The following is a 24,474-nucleotide window of genomic DNA, read 5'->3' as shown; positions in this document are numbered from 1 at the left end:
TAAGAATTTTCAGGAGTAAATCTGCCTTATTAATGTAAAAAATATAACTTTTACTACTTGGAAAACTACATATTTTCTAGGAAGTTTAATTTTGACGACCTAAACTTTATTCAAATGAAGGAATGCCCCTTTAATTAGCCTGAATGAAACATATACTATTTCTTACAACCACTGTGTTACCATGTAATTAACATGTAAAACACGGAGAGAAAAAAAAACAAAAAAAAACATCAATCCTGTGCCATAACAAATCAGAAAGCGCAATAATTAATATAGGCAAACACATTTTATGTGATTAGTAAATGGTCATGTGCAAGTTAAATTACAAAATTTTCCAACCGGAAAATGTTGGGTGCGATAATGTATTGGCACTCTTTATTATCGCCATGCCACCACGGAAAACATCTCCAACAAGGATGAACATGTGATCACCCTGGCTTAATGCCAAAACAACTACCTGTGAAGTTTGATGGAAGTCATTGATTTCATCGGAATCTGTATATGAAGTTCCCCTAATCTCTCCATTCACGATCAGTTGAGTCTGGAATGCTTTGTGAAGATCACATAGAATCGTCCAAGAGATGGCATAAGTACCTGGTTCTGGTACAATGTAAATTCCGTCATTTGGGTTATATCCATTGCCCTGGTCCAGAGTCTCGTGGTTAAAGACCACTGTAGCCAGTGTTCCTATGGTTACTGATGCTGTCAGATAGGCATGGAAGGCAACAGATTCGACAGATGGAGATACACCTGTAAAATATAAAGTAAAACCAAATACATTTGCGGGATAACTGCACGCAAATATTTGTAAATATGCAAGGAATATCAAAAAAGGGAAGCCCTGAAGGGTCATCTGAATTTGGAAATATTTCAGTTAATTTGACCATTTGTGGCACCGCCTATCAGCCGAGAGGGATAGTCAGGGCCTACATATGAAAACCATCAAACTGCCATCATCGAAATTCAACAATGATATTGAAAAATATAATTTCTTATATAAATTATAGTAAAGTATATTAAGCATATGATTCATATTTTGGTTGACCTTAGGCCATTGAAGGTTTCTGAGAAATTTCATTGAAAATGGTGAAGGGGTTTCATAGAAGAAGTCGAAAATGTAAGTTTTTTACGGACGGACGCCGGACAAAAGGAGATTAGAATAGGTCGCTTGAGACTTCGTCTCAGTTGAACTAAACGTTTCCGCAAGGTTGTTTATTTTATTCATCTATCTATTTTGTATTTCCACATTCCTTCGACAGTTGGAGCAATTTAGGGTCAAACAACACCATAAACAGACTTTCAGAAACTAAATACACTAATAAGTTATCAAAAAACTCCGGTGATAAAAAATCGATTCACATCTCTACATTAAAATATACACTGAAAACATTGACAAGGGGTCTATGGAGCCTGCATCGTTCACCTAGATATAATGATTTTGGCAAATTACTTGAAGTGATATAACAAATACTTTTCTTATGTTGAGATCTACCTCTTGATACCATATATTGCGGTCGAGATTGTCCTCTTACTAATATTTATATCTCTTGCTCCAAAGATTAGAGAGAAAAAAATCAAAGTTAATTAGAATGAAGAGCACACGGCATTAATCTATTCGTTTGGTCAAAATCCACCGAATCCTTAATGGTAATCAATATCCACTGAATCCTTTATGGTAAGTAACGATACCAACAAGTACACAATTAGTAGGGATTTACCTCTCTTTTCTCACACCTTTGCTTATGTAAGATACATTTTTCTCTCACCCTGGACAGGAATATCCGCAGTTTTACCGGGCTGAGATTTTCTTATCTCACCATAGGTAAAAGACAAGCTACACGTGCTCTTTGAACGTGCTCTTGTTCTCGATAGGGTGACGTCACTATGACCTGAACCGGGACGTTGGAATGCTAAATATCAATATTATTCACAAAAGAAATTAAAATAAGTATTAATTATCAGAGTTAACCGAGTGTTTGGTGTTCTTTTTGACAAGCTAATCGCAACTATATTTTGTATGAAATCAACACCATCAGGTGTAAAGCGTATGCTGCAGCCTTATCACAACTGTCATCCGCCGTCCAAGTGTTGTTGTTTACATACGTTTGCATTTGGTTCACACTTCGATTGCAAAACAGGGTAAGAGAAAAATAATCGTTCATCCCTTTTTGGGATGAGATAGGGGGATCTCAACCCTCGGAGGGAGATTGTTAAGAAAGCCTCGTGTTTGGAAATTTAACAATCTCCCTCCTCGGGTTGAGATCCCTCAAAAGGGGTGAAAGACTCTATTAGTCCCATGTGGAACATCTATCCCACATAGTTACACCGAGTGACCTCAGGTCCAGGACTACATTTTTATGTACAAAGGGGAGTAACAGTCGTTTGCTTGACATATGTAAAGTAACTACACGTATAAAGGGTTTGAGACTGCAAGTGTGAATGATTTCATTCTGGATCAAGAAAACGACCTTACTAGGAGAAAAAACACATGTAGTTGTTGAAGGAATTCCTAGGTACAAGGTACATTTAGTTTGAGAAACATTGAAAACATTGAAAACATCCCACCCAAAGACCTAGACAAGTATCTCAGTGACTTCATAATTAATGTGAGGACTAAAGATGACAGAGAGTGTGAAAAGGGAAATGGTCGGTAGTTTCGACCGACACCTTAGAAGACAGATATGGCTATCAAATAATGAGCAGTATGTGTGGTGAATTTTCCACTACAAAGGATGCCCTTAGGGCCAAGCAAAATAGTCTTAAATCACAGGGGAAAGGCTCAATGCCATTCAGATTAGTACCCATAAAAGCTGACGACATAGAGAAAATGTTTGCTTCTGGCCAGTTAGGAAACAAAACTCCAAATAGTTTGAAAAACACCCTGTGGTATAAAAATACATTGCATTTCGAAATGAGTAGCGGGTCGGTCGAGCATAGAAATATGTGTTAGGGGCGACGTACTGTATTTTTAAAATCAGACACAGGTACCAACTTAGAGTATTTGGAGTACAATGAAAGGATCACAAAAACAAGAACTGGGCCTGAGGATGTAACAAATACCAGGACATGTCCACCAAGAATAGACGCTAACCTAGGGAATTGTTGTCCAGTGTTTCTTTTTAAAAACTAGAGCCCGTCAGACTACTGCAATTTGGTAGACCCTTTCTACCTCACGGTCGTTACAAATGAAAAAAATCTAACCAATCTGAGCGCTGGTAATTGAAAGCCTCGGTTCTGACCCCCAAATTCTACACCCTAGGTAGGAATTTCCCTATCCCAAATACCCGCATATTGATAGACTGTATTAATCCTGTTTAGTTTAAGTTTAGCTTTACAGTTGTTGGCCAAAACAAGTTTGCAATATGGCCACCATGGCTCCAGTAAAATGTGTGTCGCAGGCTATATGTTTATGTTGTACAAAGTAAGAACCGTTTTAGAAACCATGCTCTCCGGACTTATTAGCAGAGGTAATTTTTTGCCTATGACAGAAATAATTTTTGAGTTGCTCCCCTTTTTACGTGTTTTTGGTCGTCTGTTTCAACCATGGGTCGCCGTGGGGCCGAGATGATAGCTGATGTAAAAGAAACTATTGGTAAGCTGTAAAACGAGGGTAAATCTTCTGGTAAAATTGCAAGTATAACTTGAATAAAAGCCTGAACCACTCAGAAAGTTTTGAAACGGAGAAACCACCGAGAATCAGCCGCGAAGAGGAAGACAGAAATTGTCAACATACAAAAAAAAAGTACCGCGATAACAGATTCCTCTTCCGTATGGTAAAGACAAATCGCCGACAGACTCTACGGCGACGTCTGTTTGCGGAAGGATACAGAAGAAGTTTCGTTTCCAAGAAAATTGCGATTTCACCTGTGCATCGAGCGAGGAGACTTAATTGGCTTTTTTCGGCAAAAACTGACATGGAATGTAGTGGATACTAGTAATTGTTCCTCTATTCCTTTTAGTGATGAGACCAAAATTATACATGTAATTGGTAAAAAGCAGAAAGTACTTGTTTAGAGAACATCTGATGAACGTATATTAGGTTGGAATGGCAGACTAGGAGAGAAATTGTCACGCATCGATCACGTTTTGGGGATGTATTCGCTAGTACCATGCAATTGGAACAATTGCACCTGTCGATGGTAACATGAACAATGACAAATATATTTCAGCACTGGATGAACATGTATGGTCTGTGGTTGCTGGCATTTTGCAAATCTGCGTTTGATATACCAGGAAGAAAATGCTTCATGTCATGTTTCCGCGGCGGCCAATAAATGGAAAACGGACAAAAACAATATTCCAACACTTTCTTGGCCAGCACAAAGTCCGGACTTAAACCGAATTGAAAATTTTGAAGAGAACAGAATATTAACGTTCAGAAAGTGAAGCGCCTTAACTTTCTACTTGAGTTGTACAAATTCGTCGTTCTGGTGTTGGATTTTTTTTTCGAGTTGTTGGATGATTTCGTCTTTGGCAGTCAGGCGTTCCTGGTCGATATCTTTCTGATTATGAGAATCGTGAAATGTGTGGTCCTGATCTAAACTGTGTGTTGTCTCACCGTGTATTTCTCCGAATCCACACAGAATTAAAAGAAATGTTAGATACATTATGTACATCTCACTGTAAACCTACATAAACCTACGCGTGTATTATACTGATACAGTACAGGATTGTGATAAAAACCCTGTAGACCTATATATACTTCTTATCTATAGAAAGTCAAGTAGACCATGCTAATAGAAACATTGGTATTTCTATTAACAGTTTAAACTTAGCTGTAGCCAAAGAGTCAGAGGTATGACTTGAGAACGGTATGCGTTAGCATTGTACTGAAAATGTTCCCTTAATTAGAGTATATAACGATACTCGTAATCAGATATAGAAAAAAACTATTCTTAGGCAATTTAAATAGGAACAAGTGGCCCAAGGGGCCTAATCGCTCAATTGGATATTTCAGTTATTATGGCAAAGTTCTTTTGGCTTATATTACAACCGGTTTTCCCATTTTAGGGATCAGCCGCTCGAGACCTCACATGATTTTTTTTCATAATTTCCTTATTTCCTTTGAAGGAAATTATAATACCTGCATGTCAGCGAAGGCCGCAATAGTCATCTTGACGTCATCTGCCGATATCGCTGATGCCCAGTTTGACATATTACATTTAGTTTGGTTTGTTATTGATTAACGTCCTATTAACAGTTATGGTCATTAAGGGCGGCCCTCCTTGCATGCAATATGCATGCGGAACTTTTGTCGATTTATAGTGCTATTCTCACTGAGGCATACTGCCGAAAACACCCAGCAGGACACACCACCCGGTCACATTATACTGACAACGGGCGAACCAGTCGTCGCACTCCTAATATGCTGAGCGTTAGGGCAGGAGTAGAAACTTTTAATGAATCTGGTATGTCTCGGCCAGGGGACAGAACCCAATGCCTTCCTCGTGAAGCGAACGCTCAACTCAAAGCCAAAATTGAGGCATTGTCCAGAGAGTCGTTATAGGAAGAAGAAAGTTGTTCAGAAAGAAGAGAAAAAATAAGACCCCAATTTTAGTCGCCTCTTACAATCAAAGGGGGCAGCAGATACAATTCTAAAGCCCTACCTGCAGGTAGAACCTTGTTGATATTGGGCGGAATGTTTATATTGTCAGTGGGAAGTGGAGTTTAAGAGAGCCCAACTAGTTTTAACGCGTTAAATGTTATGTTTAACGCGTTTTACTTTAATTTAGTTCAAACATATTTTATTGCCATACAAGCAAAAGGATCGGGCACAACATTATCAACGCCCCCTCCTTTAGAAATGGACAGTTGCACATATATATACATCATAATATGGCATTAACAGTGATTTCTGTACAATAATAAATATAATTTAGAGAGAGGGGGATTCCTTCATGTTTAAAACCTTAGCAAGGATCCTCACATGATATCAAAAGGAGATGATATTAAGAATATTAGGAATGTAAAATGGCACGTTAATGGAGCCGTTAGATTTTTCTCGTTTTTGACATGAACGGCATTTGATTCTAAAGGTCCTCGGAAGAATTACCCTTTTTTCTCCTCGTTGGCGCAAACTATTAACTAATCTCACTATGTCCGCCAGTTTTAAGATTTATTTTTGACTTAATTTGCCCTGTAGCAGTCTTAGGATTTAAGACAGAAAAATAGACTTCAGTTTTATTTCATAATCCCCAGCTTAAGTCTGTTTCCAGACTTGCGTCTAGAATCTTAAATTTAAGTCCAAACTCAAAGGTTGTTTCATGATCCCAGCCAGAGAATACCGATACCATCCGTTAACCAAAGGACAAAGGTCAATATCACTGATACGAAAAATAGAAAATTCGTTTCCTTGTGGTTACTGTTGTAATCACTCAGCTTTCTGCACATGACACACATCTTCTACTGTGAAATTCTTGTGTGATGAAATATCCTCCTTCCACAAAAGACCGCTAAAGATAAAAATCAGTTCTTAGTTGGGAACGTTCTCAAGCGGGGAAAGAATATGCTTGCTTTATCTTACTGCGCATGACGTCTGCATGTTGTAGGAGACGACTGATTAGAATTGAATGTTAAACTTGGAATGGCATTTTTTTACAACAATCTTATTTCTTATGAAAATCAACTGAGAAGCATATCACTGAATCAGCACGAATCCAGCCTTTGTTTGAATAAGATGTTCTTTAAAGGTCACTTAGAACAAAAACTCCGAGATCGGTTTATTCAAAACTGGTTCTCTAACATCGATCATTCGTCGAGAGGTCAGTTTTACTCAATTTGCAAGTCTGAATAAAGCGCGAGGGAATATCTCACTCCAAAACCGCTTAAAGACAGAACTTTACAATATATATATGTTTATTACTATGGGACAAATTATACACAGCAACAGACTTCAATGTACTAAGGATATAAAATACATTTAACAATGTTTGGAAATGTACAGATTGATAGTGTTGGTTGAACACGCCTACCAAACATCATTCATTTGCAACGATTTTAAAGGGCTGTGTGCATCAAGGGTCATTTTTGGCCCCAAGCCCGATTTTTTAAATTTTCATACAATTCATATTACAGCATATGCCATTTGTAAAAAAAAACAACGTAGTTTTAAAGTAATTTGGTAAATGGTTGCCTAGCAACAGTCCTAGCAACCAATTATTATATGTATAGCTTTTTTTTCAGCAACAGTACTGTAATAACATCAAAAACTAAATTTCAAGTTGTTGGATGGACTATTTACTGTATAATTTCATAAACACATGTATTTCATTTAAAATGCATACATATATAGCACCATAAACAATGTTCCATATCAACAATTTTGCCTTAGCAACGCATGCTTCTACAAACCAACTTTAAAAATGAATGGTAAAAATGAATATGGAATAACACTTTTGATTTGATATTTATCATACATAAATTCGTATTTAATCGATTTAATTTGTAAGAAATTTGTTACTACATATTATCCACTTACAAAGTAGTAAAGTCAGGCTCGTGGTGGAGTGATGGCAAAAAATGTACCCATATCAAAACCTCTCTTTAATATATTTCATAATTGATATATAAACACAATTGTATGCCTAGAAAATTCTCCATTTCTGAAAATTTATTCATTTCAGGGAGATTATGGTTATTTCAAAAGGACTGCTATTTCAAGCTAAAACTATTGTGTACATTCTTTTTTAAGATTTCATTCATTATATACAGAGATTCATCATTAACGTATTAACAAGTTTAAAATTACAGTTATCGATATCATAAAACAGTTATTGGAAAGGATATTAAAACAACAATGTCTTTGAAACAACGGGATACAAATCAATACAATTTCCCGATCTTGGAATCAAAGGATGCATGACATGACATGAAATATATAGGATTTCACAAATGTCAATTTCAACTTATTCCATCTTAAGGAACCAAAAGTTATTCATCAACGGAATCGTCATCGCGTTCGTCTACTGCCTGTGGTTGTGTTAAGCTCTTAGCAGTCATCAGATACATGCTCCAGTCCTTTCCAGGTTCATATGGTAGGTGTAGATGTCTGGCGAATCCGAGGGTACCAGAGTACGGAAGAAAATGTGTACACATGCACCAACTACCCTTGATCCAGATTTACACTTACAATACCAGCACGTATTGAGTATTCAATCCACAATTGGTATGATTTAAATGACTTATGCCTGCTTTGGATCTTTGCACAGACTAAGCCATCCTGTGTTTTGTGTACTAGTATATGGTACCGCCCTACTTCGTCAATGTGTTTTCTGCTATATAACTTGGCCAATTTTAACTGGTACACTCCTGTTGATACAGAAATATTACATGTATGTCATTTAATAGCCGTTACATGAAGCAACAATTTCATTGTGTTTAATGATGATGAAAATGAATATGGTATGAATGGAGATGTTAAAGCTAAAATCAAAAGTTTTAGACATTTTTGCAACATGACAAGGATTCACTTGTGGGATGCAGGTATCAAAGAAAAAAATACAACTCGTTACTTTTGAAGAATTTGTTAATGTCTGATACACGCATATGTTTAAAATGGAAATATTTCGCTTTTTACACATTGTTAGGGGACTGTGAAGTTCAACATTAAAATCTTACAAATGCATACTGATATTTTCTTCTATGCAAGCTAATTACCTAATGTGAGGTTTCGGAGCTGTTCCTCATCCAGTTTGGGAAAGTCTATAACGGCATCAGAGGCATCAATCGGTTTCCAAATTACGATTCGTTTATCAAGTTTTTTTCTCACAACGTATAGAGTGTTTGCACACAGCAGGAATCTGGTAGCTGTGCTGGGGAATTTTGGAGCCTGGTCAATGTTGTAATTCCTAGTATCAAATTAGTAATTTAACTTTCTTCGAAAGAAAATCATTAATTCATAAAACATAATTGAGAAGAGGAGGTATTAAGCTTTCCATTAGTACAGTTTATTCTAATTTTGAACAAAGTATACATTTGCAGCGTCTCAAGGAAAATTGTCATATTTAGTATATAAATACGATATATATAGCTTGAGTGTAGTGGTACCACCACATAGGGTATATACATATATGTGTACCAGTGTGAAAATTTGGCAATTTATTGGTTTTTATTATGTTTGATATATTTTACACCAGGTACGCGCCGCTCGCTGTTTTAGTCAACGTTTTCGCGGTGCGCGCGGACTTGTGTACGACTGTGCTGTTTACCTGAGTACGTTACTTGTCTTACATGTATGTTGTGAATTGTTATGTAAATGTATATTATTAATTTAGGACATTATTATTTGTTCCAGCAGAATACCGGCCGGCACTGGCTGAGAGTTTTCTCATGAAATATTTGACACCCCAAACCCATTGTTCGGGAACGTATGTACATGTATGATGTAAAATTTATAGATATGTATCATCGATGGAACTATATTAAACCATAGATATATTAAAGAATATTTTGTTTGTGTAAATTATTCTATAAGCTAAGTACATGTACGCCAAATGGCGGGAAAAGTTAAATAATTAAAGTTTGTAAGTTTCAACGTGTAACATGTCCATAATACTTATAATGGTGATAATATATATACGTATGTATGTATATATACTGTTTTACTATTTGTATTGTAGGGTTATTTTATATGAATAATAAAGGCATGGAAATTTCAACTCGGCTTGGATGATTTTGTTGGAAATTACATATGTTTATCTAAACCCACATCCTGTGACATCACGTGAACGTAGTTTATTGTGGCCTTGTTTTGATTTGTATTCTATACTTCAGTATTAAATTATACATATGTTTCACTATAAAGTTGGCCTCGGTTCCTCGCTATCCGGAGAAATCAAAACACGAAGCCTCCCAAAACATTTTATTCTTACACAAGGGAAGACGAAATACTTTACTTTTGCTGTTGGTACATAAAACAGTACAAAAACTAAACAAAACCATTCTTTATTTCACATTTACATTAAATAATAACAATACAATACAATTTGAATAATCAAAGACTTCAATGTATGGTAAGCCTAAGTGGAAAAAAGTCCCCATTTATGGTATCAATAAATCGAGTTATGGATATCAATAATAATTTTTTGATTTTCATAATTTATTTATGGAAATCAGTAAATAAGTATTGAAATCCATAAATGAAATACTGTATGGAATTTCCTGCTTAGATTTATGGATATCCAGAAATGAATTATTGATATCCATCAATGAATTATTGATATCCATAAATGGGGACTTTTTTCCACATTGGCTTGCAATATTAATGTGAAAAATAGAAAATAAATGACGAAGAAAAAATATATAACTAGATAATTATACAATGATAAATTATAATCGTATACAAACAGAATACAGGCAACTGTTGAAATGCATACAGATATTACAATATTACAAATTTAAACCAGGGGCCTAACATTCTATTATAGGTCTCTCTTTAAAGTTACTTAAATAAATACATGTGTGATTAAGTACATTGAATAAAAAAATAGATTCATTCGCCGGTAACACACCGTACAATGTACATGTATATACATATTATTAGAGAACTTGACTCGTATAACTATACAGCTTTTCTGGTAGGCTGTAACAAAGCATTCCACGGGAGCTATCTACTTAAATATCGATCAATCATGACTACGATTACCCCGCATGGGCCCCATTGTGACTTGTAATCATAAACATGATTGACAAATCGCTGTCGACCAGGGCATACAACATGGCGGACTCCGAGCTAAACAGTCGATCGTTGCAGGACGTCGGTTTAACGACTTCGTCAAGTGAAACGACGGGTGATGGGTGTGGATTTGATGGCAACGATGGTAAGAGAGATTTACTTCAATAAGTAGCGATAAACATGTATAATTCTGACCCTTTCCCACGAAAAACAGAACAATCATTGTAAATCATGATAGCAGCCTAAGGCCGAAGCATAACTATTCTAAAGGGGGCTCCCGGCGGGGGATTTCACAACGCCTATTAATTTTCATTCGTGTTGTAATGTCAATTACATTGATTATAATGTTATTCTCCCATTTATACTGGTGGTTTGACATCTTATAAGATCACTGTGTACTTACACATCTATGTACTAGTATATGCCTTGATAAAATGCCGATTGAATGTGTGTATCGACCGACTCCACAGTCGACCTATCTCCGTAATAGATATTGAGCTACACATATGTATACGCGTGTAGAGGGAGGCAGTGTAGTTTGTGTGTGTGCCTGTCGATGATAGATTATAACAGTTTAAGTATGAGAGTCGATCAGGACTGGCGTGTGTTACACATGTAATCGACCATGCAAAATCTCTGTATGCTATTACTTTAGTATTATCGGACTGAAGTCTCGAGCTCGCTCCTACAGCCTCCGATTAATGTGGTGTTGTGAACGGAAACCATGTGTCCGACACAGACGGAGTTAGATGCAGACCTAGCACTCTGTTCTGTTATCTTCTTTTTAAGCACTGTAATACGAAAGTTATAACACAGAAAAAAATTGTTTATTCCATTACGTATTTACTTGTATTTTATTGTCATTTTAGTCTAGTAAGGTTCATAAAAACATAACTCGAATAATGACTGCTGAAAAATGCACATATGATTGACTGGTGATTTAAACTCCTCGCATGAAATTAAAAAGGTATACAGTGTATATATAAATGTCGTAGGGATTCAATATTTTCCTTGGTAAATTATTTCTACGCTATATTTTTGGTATGAAATTTCCCCGATCTTCGAGTTACACATCGAACCCCTTCTTTTCAGGGATCTGAATGTACAGTCGTTAATCGCGCTGTATGCAGTAATTGGATGGATTCACTGGATGGATGTTTGGGACTGTGACATTTGAATTTTAAACTCGTTTAGTAATATTTCCCAGTGTAACATTAAATGAGTTATATTCTTCATGTAATAAAGTTTTGAAGTGTATTGAGATCATGTAACGCTGGACTCGCATGGAAATGTTTTCAAACCCTACCCCTACCTCCGCTGTCATTAAATTGTATTAACCTGAAACCCCCTCCATTCCTTACTCTCTGTATACTCTTTTATACTCCAACGTACCCCTCTCTTTCCGGGTAGGAAACTTCAATAACATATATATATCTTAGAGGGTTGCACAATTTAGATTCCATTGTGTATGTGTGTTTTTGAATGTGCCGTTATGGAAATCGTACACTTCAATTTACCATATAAAAAGATGATATGTGAATTGTTGACATTTTTTATATACTATATATCTAGCAGGCCGTTCATGTTGTCTTGATTGCGTCATAACTGGAGTGTTGAACAATATGAAATGTTTATATCCATCTCATATTCGCCAGAAAATAAGTCTGCCGAAGCAATGCGATTTCCACTCAACAAAAATTATACGTGAACAGTGTACACAATGTAGTTATGAAGTATGGGGCGCCGTTTTACTATTTATTAACAAAACTGGATATCTATAATTCGAATTTAGGATATCCATAATTCATTTCTGGATATCCATAATTCGAATTTAGGATATCTTAAAATGTTTTGAATTTAGGATATCCATAATTCGAATTTTGGATATCCTTAATTCATTTTTGGATATCCATAATTCGAATTTAGATATATCCATAATTCATTTTTGGATATCCTAAATTCCATGTATTTTTGGATATCCATAATTCGATTTTGTAATATCCAAAAATGCTCAGTGTTATCAAATTGGATTGCTCCCGGCACTACTACCGGTCAAAACCGACCCTTGTTACGAACTTGTAAATACGCGTAATGGACCTGAAACAACGTTTACGAAATAGAATACAGCAGAGGAGTTCCAAAGGACAAACTTCCCCAGACAGTTAGGCCCTTACATACAACATTTACCAAAAGTTACTACTTAGGGTGCTCCGACAAGTCAACGGAGGTTTTGTACAAAACAGAACATGTCTGTCGATTTCACTGTCTAATGCTCTTAAAGCACTTGACACCATTCGCTCCATCTTGGATTCGCATTGATTCGTATAGTGAAGTCCGAGGACTTCCGATCCTACGAAAAAACGCGCCCGCGGGAACAGGATGTAGCAGGGAGAAATCATTAGACAGTAAAATATTAACATTTCCCCGATTTATGGATATCCAAAATTCGAATTATGGATATCCTAAATTCAAAGCTTTTTAAGATATCCAAAATTCGATTTAATGATATCAAGAAATGATATTTGGATATCCAAAATTCGAATTTTGGATATCCATAATTCGAATTATGAAATCTTAAAATGCTTTGAATTTATGATATCCATAATTCGAATTTTGGATATCTATAATTCATTTTTGGATATCCATAATTCGAATTTTGGATATCCAAAATTAATATTGGATATCCAAAATTATTTAATGATATCATAAATTCGAATTTTGGATATCCAAAAATGAATTATGGATATCCAGTTTTGTTAATAAATAGTAAAACGGCGCCCCATAATGAAGTACTTTTCATTAAACACATGATCCAGTGATCCTTTGAATCCGGATTTCGCAGTGCCGACTTATTTCCACCAGTGAATGTTACTTGAACTTACTGACTCCCGCATAATATTTTGGTGCTGACAACAACACAGTGACCAATTTTGCAATTACAAATTCGCTTATTTATTTTTTTCCGTTGAAAGGAATTATGTGATTTATGGAAAAGAAATCTTAGTTAAAGCCTCTATGGTTTTGTTTATAGATGTAAAACTTTATCAAGTTATCATCATTTACAAAATGTAATTTCCGTCAAACCTTTTCGGTTACGTTAACATGTCATAAATTACATGTAAGTACGTGTATGTAATAACTTTAAAAATATATCGTCAACCACATATACTGAGCTGGAACTGTATGCATGATTCGTGCTATGAAATTGATTTGTGATATTCATATGATCATAATTGGTTTCCAGGAAAACTGTGAATACAAGAACATACAATATGTTCAATTGATAAAATGTGTAAATATATTCAATTTCCTCGTTTTCAGAACCTGTGTTTGTCAAGACTGAGATGATATCAGATGAAAGTAATGGTAAGTATACATTGGAACACACGAATTATACAACAATCCTGTAAATGCGGAATAGACTTTTTGAATTATATTTGTGAAAAGGGGCCATCAGGTGTCGTAAATGCCATTAAAAAGAATGAAATAAATTTAGAATTGGATGAATATATAAATATCAGCAAAGTCATCTATGTTTGCGACATAATTTTCTATTATAACGGACCTTATATAACATGTAACATTTGAATAGTTTTCTATCATAACGGGTCGTATATAACGTGTAACATCTTACTAATTTTCTGTTATAACGGGCCGTGCATAACGTGTAACATTTGAATAATGTTTTGCATGTATTATAACGGGCCGTAACATTTGAATAATGTTATATTATAACGGGCCGTACGACTTGCATCACCCTGTGTATAACAAGGATTGTTGCATACCAATATTGATATCGATAATATTTCTCATAATAGAAGTTCAAAATGCAATTCATACATGTGAAATAAGTGCTCAAGAATGTGAATTCTTACAAGCCAAAACAACAATTGATACGTTACAAGTTTTTTCATCATCATTGTTTCCTAAAAAATATGCTGTCATATATATATTTACTCATTTTACGGGAGAAGACGGATTATAAGTTTTAAAGTTGTGTCTGATCCCATTTTTAAAAAAATGTTCAAATCAATCCACTCGAAGTCAAGATACCGCTATCTGGGACTTTTGGATAATTGTTCGAAATTGATAAAACTTGTTCTTCAAAAGTGAGCAGTTTCCAGACAAGATTCAAAGAAGAAACTTTCAAATTCAATATCGTGGGTGTTCAATTTACAAAGTTCTACGGCACGGTCGTTTTTTTTTTTAATTACTCAAACTAAATTAATAAACAACTTGTAAAAGCATAAATTCGGAACAATTCTGATGTGAATGGAAACCAGGCTGGCAGATACGTACACTGTATATCACAGGTTTGTGAAATATACGTCATTGAGACGCATAAACTCACAAGCAATTATCGGCACGTGTTAGAACGCCTGAAAGCACATGCTGTGACAGGTGTCTGGCTGTTAATAGGACGTTAAACAAAAAAAAAAAAAAAAAAACCAAACCAAATTTGACGGGTGTGACGAGCGTGTGGACCGTATACATGTACTGCCCTGCAGGTAGGGCGTAAGAATTGTACCTGCTGCCCCCATTGCATGATCGTAAGAGGCGACTAAACTTGGGATCTTATCTTTTCTCTTCTTTCTAGATAACGTTCTTCTTCCTAATGTCTCCCTTGACAATGCCTCACTTTTGGCCTTTAGTTGAGCGTTCGCCGCTGTGAGGAAGGTTTTGGGTTCTGTCCCCTAGCCGAAACATACCAGAGTCTATAAAAATGGTAGTTGCTACTCCTGCTTATCGCTCAGCATATTTTGGAGTGGGACGACTGGTTGGCCCGTTGTCAGTATAATGTGACCGGGTGGGGTGTGCTGCTGGGTGTCTTCGGCAGTATGCTTCAGTGAGATAATCTTTAAATCGGCAAAAGTTCCGGCCTATCACAAGGAGACTTCACATGAACATACCACAGCCTCCCAAAACACACATACGCACCCACCACACACATGCATGTCGCACGCACGGGAGGCCGTCCTTAAATGACCTTGGCTGTTAATAGGACGTTAAACAAAATAAACCAAACCAAACCAAAGTATACATGTAATTGCACATATTGTGAAATTGTTTAGCGGTATATGAACCCAATCGCAGTCGAGTACTTGTAATTTTCCGAACATGGTTGTATAGATATTTTACTAGTTAAGTCCTGTTTGAAGAGAAGACATGACTTGCGACACACGACTGGGAAGTAAAATCACAAGTACCCCAATCACTTCAAGGTCATTTATTTAACAAAACACGTAACCTTTAATCAATGCGACAGGTTTACATATCAAACAGTTTAACACGTTTTTAGCATTAATTATAATTAGTCATGATGGATTTAACTGTCTTTTCGTGTTACACTATCAAAAACGAAGCTGAAATTTTGGTTTTAATAATTATCTACAATATTGAAATATATTAGTGCATTTTGTTGACGATGACGAGTGAGCTATGGCTACAATATATGCAAATACACTTTAGTTCCTTTTATACCTCTTCATAAATTTACTGTAATGTTTTCTTATTTAGTGTGCTGTCTGCCTCTACTACAGGTTGTAAAATTTATTCCATAGGGTAGATGGAATTCTAAATGTAATGACATTTTTCACAATGTTTTGAATTTTAAACACCCTCAGTTATATAGTCAATTAAAAGTAAATATGTGCTTCCATCTTACAATGTTGGGAGTAAGCTCATGGGTTATAGGACAGTTCAACCTATTGAAGTTTTAGCTAACGATCAAGGGTGATTTAGTGCACTGTTGGGAGATATTCCGATTCATATATTTAATTGGAATATTTACCCAAATGCAAACTGTCAGTGTTTGTTGTGAAGGATGTTTTTTTTTACATAATTTCACTGACAATGTTCGTAGATATATTCGTAGATATATCTTCCTCAAGCATTTAATTGTCGGTAAGCCATGGGACCATGACATGTGTATATTAAACGGTCTGTATCTGTAGAAGTACGTTGTAGCCCGTAGGTCCTAACACTGGTGATATAGGACAGGAGAGAATGTCAACGTATTTATATTTGAATATTTATTTGCGAATAAAATGGCACATTATATAATAACAAAGTGTTGATGTCGTGTTCTTTCATAGTACATTGTTTTGTGATACTATAGGTAAGAAATGGTAAACACGTAACTTTATATTTTTTTCGGTGATTGGCCGATAACTGGTCGTGAGAAACAAAGCAGCCGTGTTAGGAAAAGCGGTCATTTTCAGAGTCCGTTTCACTAAGATTTAATTTTCTAAAAGGCTACAACTGGATATGGTTGGATTCCACCTTCTTGTGGATAATCTTCGTCAAATTCATCAACCTCAAAACTCATGTTAACCGATTTTGATGCGGTTTGCGACATTCTTTGTTGATTACATGTACATAATAACATACATGTATTTGAATATCGTTTTCCGTTCGGAGTACACTTGAAGGGTTATCATGGGAAGTTTTTTAAGGGCGTTAGGCTGTTGCAGAAATTGCGTTGAGACTGGCAATGCAGAAACTAAAAAGAATGGTAAAAGTATAACATTATTGAATACTGACACATTTAGTCACGAAAAGGTATAGATTGTAGCATGTATGTGTGTTCGGTTTTGAATGGATTCTAAAGTTAACTGTTCGATCTCTGTGAGAGTCCTTATTTCCAACTGTTCAAATTTTGTTGCTGTATTTTTCAGAAGCCGGTTCCACAGACCTAAGCTATTATCCTGCGAAAAGACCACGCACCTACTTTATGGATAATTCCTTGAACTCCACTGTGACGAATGTGCAACCGGAAACCCAACATCCAACAGTGTCCTCGTTTGACGATTCGTTTGACCGTCCACTTGTGATTGTGGGCGATAGTAAGTGGACGACTCCCGCGACCGGTTTACTTTTAGACCTATATATCCAAAATGAGGATAAGTTCAACAGTCCTCACATCAAGAAAAAGTTATTGTGGAGAAAAATATCCGAAAGATTGAATGAAGCTGGTCATATGTTTGACTCAGATAAGTGTGAACGTAAGTTCTTGAATCTGAAGACGACTTACAGATACACAGTTGACCACAACTTACAAACAGGCAACCAGAAGCGTTGTGCGTTCTATGATCAACTTGACAGTATTTTTAAATTTCAAGCGTCCGCCGAGGCATCTGCATTTTACAAAGAAAATAATAGTAATAAGGATGACACCATCGATACATCATCCTCTCATCTCAATAGGCCGATACCTCCTCCCGATAGAGGGAGCGTCATGCACGCGCCTCATCCTGCATTTCCCGTCATGAAGAATGACGCTTCGTCCATACATTCAAATGCACAATATATGAACAGACTCACAAACGCCGTGTCTGGAGCTAAGGCGAACCATCATGTAACCATGGCAACCAGACATGACCCAGTACCGGTCTCGCATCAAAATAGTCCCGTAAATAGTGTCTCGTCACCAACTGATAACTTCAGTCGTCAGCATTTCCCGCGGTTTCCTCAAGCAACACACCATCGGAACGTCAGCGGACCAAATACAAGTACACAACATCCGAACAACAACAGTAACGATAATAATCACACACGGCGACCTCCAACATATGTCATTGAAGACAATGGACCACCTGAACTTCCGAGCTCATCGGGCAGCATGGACGAATCCGAGACGTCCCGATTTCAGAGAGGACGGAAACGGAAGCAGACAGAACTGGATTATCTTTTGGCCACGTTTGAGCGTTACTGTGACGAGCAGCGGGATAGAGAGGAGAAACGCTTGAAGTGCATGAAGGAATGGCATGATGAGGAAATGAAAGTAATGAATAGATTTCTTGATATTATTCAGCAGAGTATTCAGTCTGGGAAATCCTAAACCAGCTGTGTCGGGATGTTGATAGCTCTATCTATGTTCTAACTGCAATCATTTATACTATCGCAGATCAGTGATACAATAAATGGAGTTACGGGTATTTATATCATTACTCGGCCGGTAGATGTCGCGGCATTTACTTTGGAGTCGTCATGCTATAGATACACATTTGGTACCATAGTCCCATAATCCACCAGAACTGTGTTCACGTGTGTCTATAGGTCATAGAGTCTCTGTTACTAGCAAGCACAGGTACGCATGGTATTCTGAAGCGTTTTTCAATTCGAACATGTTAATCTGGACAATTATTTGAGGCTAGTTATCACTTTTTGAGAAGTGAAAATTAGATATGTACTTTCCATAAATTATTTGATCACGTAATTGCGCAATATAGAGTTATGTGTTTAGATCATCATTACTGTAGTTGCAAACCTCTTCGTCGGAGCAATGTGTAACCCTGGTAAATACTAGCCGCAATATACCGCTCGGCTAGAGAGGTCTTCTCTTTAGCTCGATCGGTTGAGCGTAAGACTAGTAAGCCCAGAGGTCCCGGGTTCGATCCCTAGCGGAGGCAGTGATTTAAATTTAAGTTATCATGCGCTCTGTTACAAATGTATCAGGTTGATCGATGCCAGGGTGCATTGCTATCTTGTGCATGGAACGCTGGGAGCCGAGACTGAATTTGACGACACGGGCAATTATTGGATATGAAAATGATTGTCATGTCAATTCCTCAATGATGTATATTTTTTGTCGTGTGCCAAGTAAAATGATTATAAAAAATGTCAAGATTGTGTACAGTAATAATAATATGATTATAACGTATATACATCAAAATGATATACTATACATGTGTGACATCAGTACAATGTACTTATACATGTACAATGTACATGTACGTATACTGTAGTTATATCTAGTCAACTTCAAGGCAACAACACGAGTTTGATAGGTTTTATATTGGTTAATGTTTTACATGCGTCCTATTAACAGCCAGGGTCATTTAGGACGTGCCAGGTTTTGAGGTAAAGGAAAGCCCGTGTACCTGGAGAAAAACCACCGGCCTACGATCAGTACCTGGCAACTGCCCCACGTAGGTTTCGAACTCGTGACTAGTTAAATAGGCAATAATGCAAATGTAAAATTACTCTAATATGCCGACCCAATATCCAATACAAGTTTTGATAGTTCAGTGCCCAAATTGTTCAATAATTGGAGCTTAATCACTTGATTAATGAAAACCTCATTTCTCCTTTACTTCGCACTCTGTGAGTGAATATTGTTTTAAAGTAGGCAGGTAGGAAGACACTGACGAGTGCTATAGTTTCATAAACTTTTGTTCAGATAGTTCTACAAGAAAGTATTTTATCAGGATTTTAATTTTTTTTTTGCTAAACTGCGATAAGCCTTATCAGCTTTTGAACAACTGGGCCCAGGTGATCCTCATAAACTGTCGAAGCCCGGTGTATCAGCAATGTCATGCAATAAGGATTGTTTCATATGTTCTTCATATATGTTATATATAATGTATAGACAATCGTACTGGTGTTAAAAGGTGTCTGTAATGCTGTTAAGAATTATTAAGAAAATAACTATTGTTGCACGAAGGTCAGGGCCCAGTTTTTCAAAAGGCGATTAAGTTAATCACAGTTTAACAACAATTTTAAAATCCTGATGAAATAATTTCTGGTAAAACTAACTTGACAAAATTTCATGAAACTATAACACTCTTCAGTGTATTCTTACCTGCCTATTTTAAAGGCAAAAGGAGATTTTCACTAGTCAAGTGATTAAGCTAATTTACCTGTGTCCTTTCTTTCTATTGTTGATTTCATTGTTTCCTCTGACCCCACACCAGGTGTTAGTCACTTTGGTCGACTTGTGTCAATTTCAATTTCTTTATTAACTGTGGGCCATATTGCCCAATAGCACATGTTATAATATACAAAGTCGTAATATACGTGAACAGCAATAGAAATTACAAAGTGGAGAACGAGTTCAGAGTTTGTACATATAGCCAGGATCTTATTGGCTTCGAAAATAAGATTTGCATGATACAATTCACTGACATAAGTTATATTAAATATAAAAGTCTATGCTTAGTCAAATCATGTACTATTGGTTACATATACTATTGATATAATAACAGTATATTAAAAGCTATGTATTTGATCCAAATGAATCATCTCAACGGTGAAGGAGATGCGAGAGTGGTTGGGGTTACCCCTGACATGGGACATCCTTCCGACGTCTGATGTTGCTGGGGCCAGAGTAAACAAGGCTTTATCGGCATCCTGAGAGCCAGGATAAGAAAGTTGAAGTTCGATTCCGTTTTTTTCCTCTGGAAGGTCTCAATGGATCGGTTTATTGTCGTGCATATAGCATTAAGAACTGATGAAAAATAATGATATAAGTACATTCATCATATTTTGTCAATACATCTTGCCAGAAGAATGTATGATTAAGAGTGAAAAGTGTGTGAAAGTAAAGAAAATAACAGACTGAACCAGTGAAGATCCCAATGGTTGCGTCAAGATTTCTCTGTGACCTTTTGACCAAGTATTTATGATGCATGTTCTAAATGAATGTTAATTAATATGTGGATATCCGTACAGTGGCAATACAATTATGTTATACTAGTGATGTCCAATTCATTTGGATTTTAAAATAAAATATCGTAATGAAATGCTTGTGGTCTCTTCATTAGCTTACGCGTACATGGATTATAGTGAAGAGCAGACATTCAATAATGATGGAGTAACCAATGTAATAATGGATGAGCGCCTTCAACGTTACATGTAAAGATCGGACATTTCATCTCATTACAGCACAAGGGGAGCAACTCATAGTTCACATTGCAGGTCTCGCACAGTTTCACTGAACCAAGTCCCCGAAGAAAATGTGTTTCTTAAGTTTGTAGCTATTTCCTGAGTAAATAACACATGCAATGGATACTTTCTATATATGAGAATAAATAGTCGGGTCTTGAGATTTAAAAATCAAAACACTGGTATAAATAGAAAGGTTTAGGATTCCAGGTGTAAAAAGGCGGGAATTCCCCAGGTGGGGGTTCCCCTGTCCTCTACGGTTACTGTTTTCCAAGTGCACTTATGTGCTGTTTAACCTTTTCTGGTAGGGAAATCAAGCTTTAATTTCATATAAGTTTCACATTTGAACTTCAAATGAGCGATTGAGGGGATGGAGTCATTGGTCATAACATATACTGAAATAATTAGTTGTGCATGTGAGACCTTGCAAAGGAAAGGGCCCAAACGGTTGGAAATTTTGATCCGAAGTTGTTCGTATATGAAAGAAGACAGCACCCGGTGATACATTTTTTTCATGCGAGCCTTGACAAAGACTTTCAAGACCTACAGTTACATCTGCATGCTCGTCAAGATATATATTATTTAAAAAAAAAACAAATAGACCCTCGGTGAAGGCTAAGGTAGTGCAGCTGCAAAAAATATGTTATGAATTATCAATAAATTTATTGAATAAAATAAAATAAATGTACGTTAACACAAATGAGTTACAAATAAATAAAATAAAAGGGCCACACCCACCTTCCGCACTCAAAGTCAAGAATTTAGGTAAAGAATTAGTATAAGCTTTTCGCTTGTTTTCCAATCCTATTTGTATATATCATTGGTATTGTGATGTTGTATGTAAGTACTTGAATATTAAAAGAATATTGATTAAACTAAATTTAAGTCATAAAGAATTAAAAATTTGAATTTGTTGTCGAAGAAGCTTAAAGTAATCACTGGCGTTTGCTTTTGGTTAGTAGGCCTATTAATAGAAAAAAAATTATTAACCCCTTTTCTTAATATTGATATAGTAAGAGTAAGTGTAGTGGCTGATATTATTTTTTTCTATGAATACTTACCATAAAAAGACGCATGTGAAGAAACTAAAACTAAGTCAACATCTCCTTAATTACCCGGACTTTGAAATTGAAAACCAAACAATGTAAGCTATTGTTTATGTTCATGTATTCACCTTGAGAGTCGTGTCCCTAAAATCGGACATATAATTTTCAAGTGAAAATTGTTGATGTTTTGACTTAAAAAAAAAAAAAAAAAAATCATTTCTACCACTGGTGTATCGAAAATTATTCATCATCAAAAGTAATAGTTTTCATTAGTGCAAAATATCACTCTTTTTGAAATTATTTAACATCAAAAGTGGAACTTTTTCATTACTGAAAAAAATCGCTTTCTGAAATTACAATGTATTTGTTATCAAAAAGTGCTATTTTTCATTAGTGGAAAATAACACTCTTTTTGAAATTATTCATCATCGAAAGTGATACTTTTTCATGAGTGAAAAATATCACTTTTTCTGATTTGATCAATCAAAGCACTGCTTACAGACGACAATTGAAGAACCTGAAAGCTGCCCCGGTAGATTTTGCTATGAAATGTAATAAACTGAATATCAAACAATATCTTCAGTATATCATAAAACTGTTTGCTGATGACACATCTTTGTATGTCATCGTTGAATCTCCACATCTTAGCGCTAACCTGTTAAATGATAACCTTAGTAAAATTAACGAATGGTCTAAAACATGGCTTGTTAACTTTAACCCTTCTAAAACTCTAACAATGACCGTAAGCATAAAAACTAACAAACCGATCCACCCCTCCCTATTCATGAATAATACCATACTTACGGAAGTCACCTCACACACACATCTAGGTATCACACTCTCAGCTAACGGAAACTGGACTGATCATTTACAGCACATTATAAGTAAAGCCTCTAAAAAACTAGCTGTCCTTAGAAATCTCAAATTTGGCATTGATCGGAAATCCCTTCAAACTTTATACTGTTCATTTATTAGACCTTTACTAGAATATGGAGACATTGTCTGGGACAATATAACATTAGGCCAAAGTAAATTATTGGAAAGTATACAACTTGAGGCTGCTAGGATCATTACCGGGGCTACAAAACTTACAAGTCACGACCGCCTATATTTATAGTCTGGTTTAGATACTCTTGTTAACAGAAGAAGAAAACATAAAATTATTAAATTTCATCAAATGGTTCATGACCAATGTCCTACCTACTTAACAAACTTACTTCCAGCTCGCCACTCCAATATCCACTCCTACAACACAAGAAGAGCCGACTCCTTCAAATTAATTCCCTGCCGAACTAATCTCTTCAAAGACTCTTTCCTTCCCTCTTCTGTTGTTCTGTGGAACGCACTACCTGAGGTCATAAAAACTAACCCCTCTATTATTAATCTTAAAAAATTCCTCAATGCTGGCACTGAAACCGTACCCCTATATTACTATCGTTGTAAAACTAGACACAGTCAGATTCACCACGCACGACTCAGGATGCATTGTAGTTCTCTGAACAGTCATTTATATACATACGCAATCTAGTTGACAGTCCCCTGTGTTCATGCAACTTATCTGACGAAACTACAGAGCACTTCCTTCTTCACTATCCAAACTACCAGCACATCAGAATTCAATGGTTTAGAAACTTACCTCCCGACTACAATGTTAACATTTTATTATATGGTAACCCTGATATGCCAGACCAGTATAACGAAAATATCTTTGATATTGTTCAAACGTTTATTATGCTTTCTAAAAGATTCTAGAGTCACTGGTACACGTCTAACATCACATTCTTATAATGTGTGCTTTTTATATGCGCAATATCTATACGCACCGAAAACACCATACGATTCCATACCGCAGACCTGGTTACCGATATAAGGTTGTAAGGTTGTAAGGTTGTAATACAATTATTTCGGTTAATACATGTGCAAATATATTTATATACATATATATATATATTAACAAATTAATCCTATCGGTAAATCCATGTAACAGTTTCCTCTTCTCAACCCCACACGCTTTCCTCCCCTCCCCGCACCCCTCACTACCTGTATTAAATAATGTAGTCCACTTTGTCAGTACCGTCATTTTGCCAATAT

General features: G+C 36.1%; 1 protein-coding gene across 1 annotated transcript; it reads left to right on the top strand.

The window, feature by feature from the left end:
- Positions 1-10,681: 10,681 nt before the first annotated feature.
- On the top strand, positions 10,682-21,197 carry LOC117317796 (trihelix transcription factor GT-2-like). Its single transcript, XM_033872730.1, has 3 exons — positions 10,682-10,817; positions 13,994-14,038; positions 17,350-21,197. Exons 1-3 carry the CDS (start codon positions 10,715-10,717, stop codon positions 18,510-18,512), a joined length of 1,311 nt encoding a protein of 436 aa, XP_033728621.1. The 5' UTR covers positions 10,682-10,714; the 3' UTR covers positions 18,513-21,197.
- The last annotated feature ends 3,277 nt before the right edge of the window (positions 21,198-24,474 follow it).

The sequence above is a fragment of the Pecten maximus genome, chromosome 19, assembly GCF_902652985.1.
Source record: "Pecten maximus chromosome 19, xPecMax1.1, whole genome shotgun sequence".
Taxonomy (NCBI): Eukaryota; Metazoa; Mollusca; class Bivalvia; order Pectinida; family Pectinidae; genus Pecten; species Pecten maximus.
Note: the sequence above shows the minus strand (reverse complement) of the source record. Positions and strands in the feature narration are given on the sequence as shown.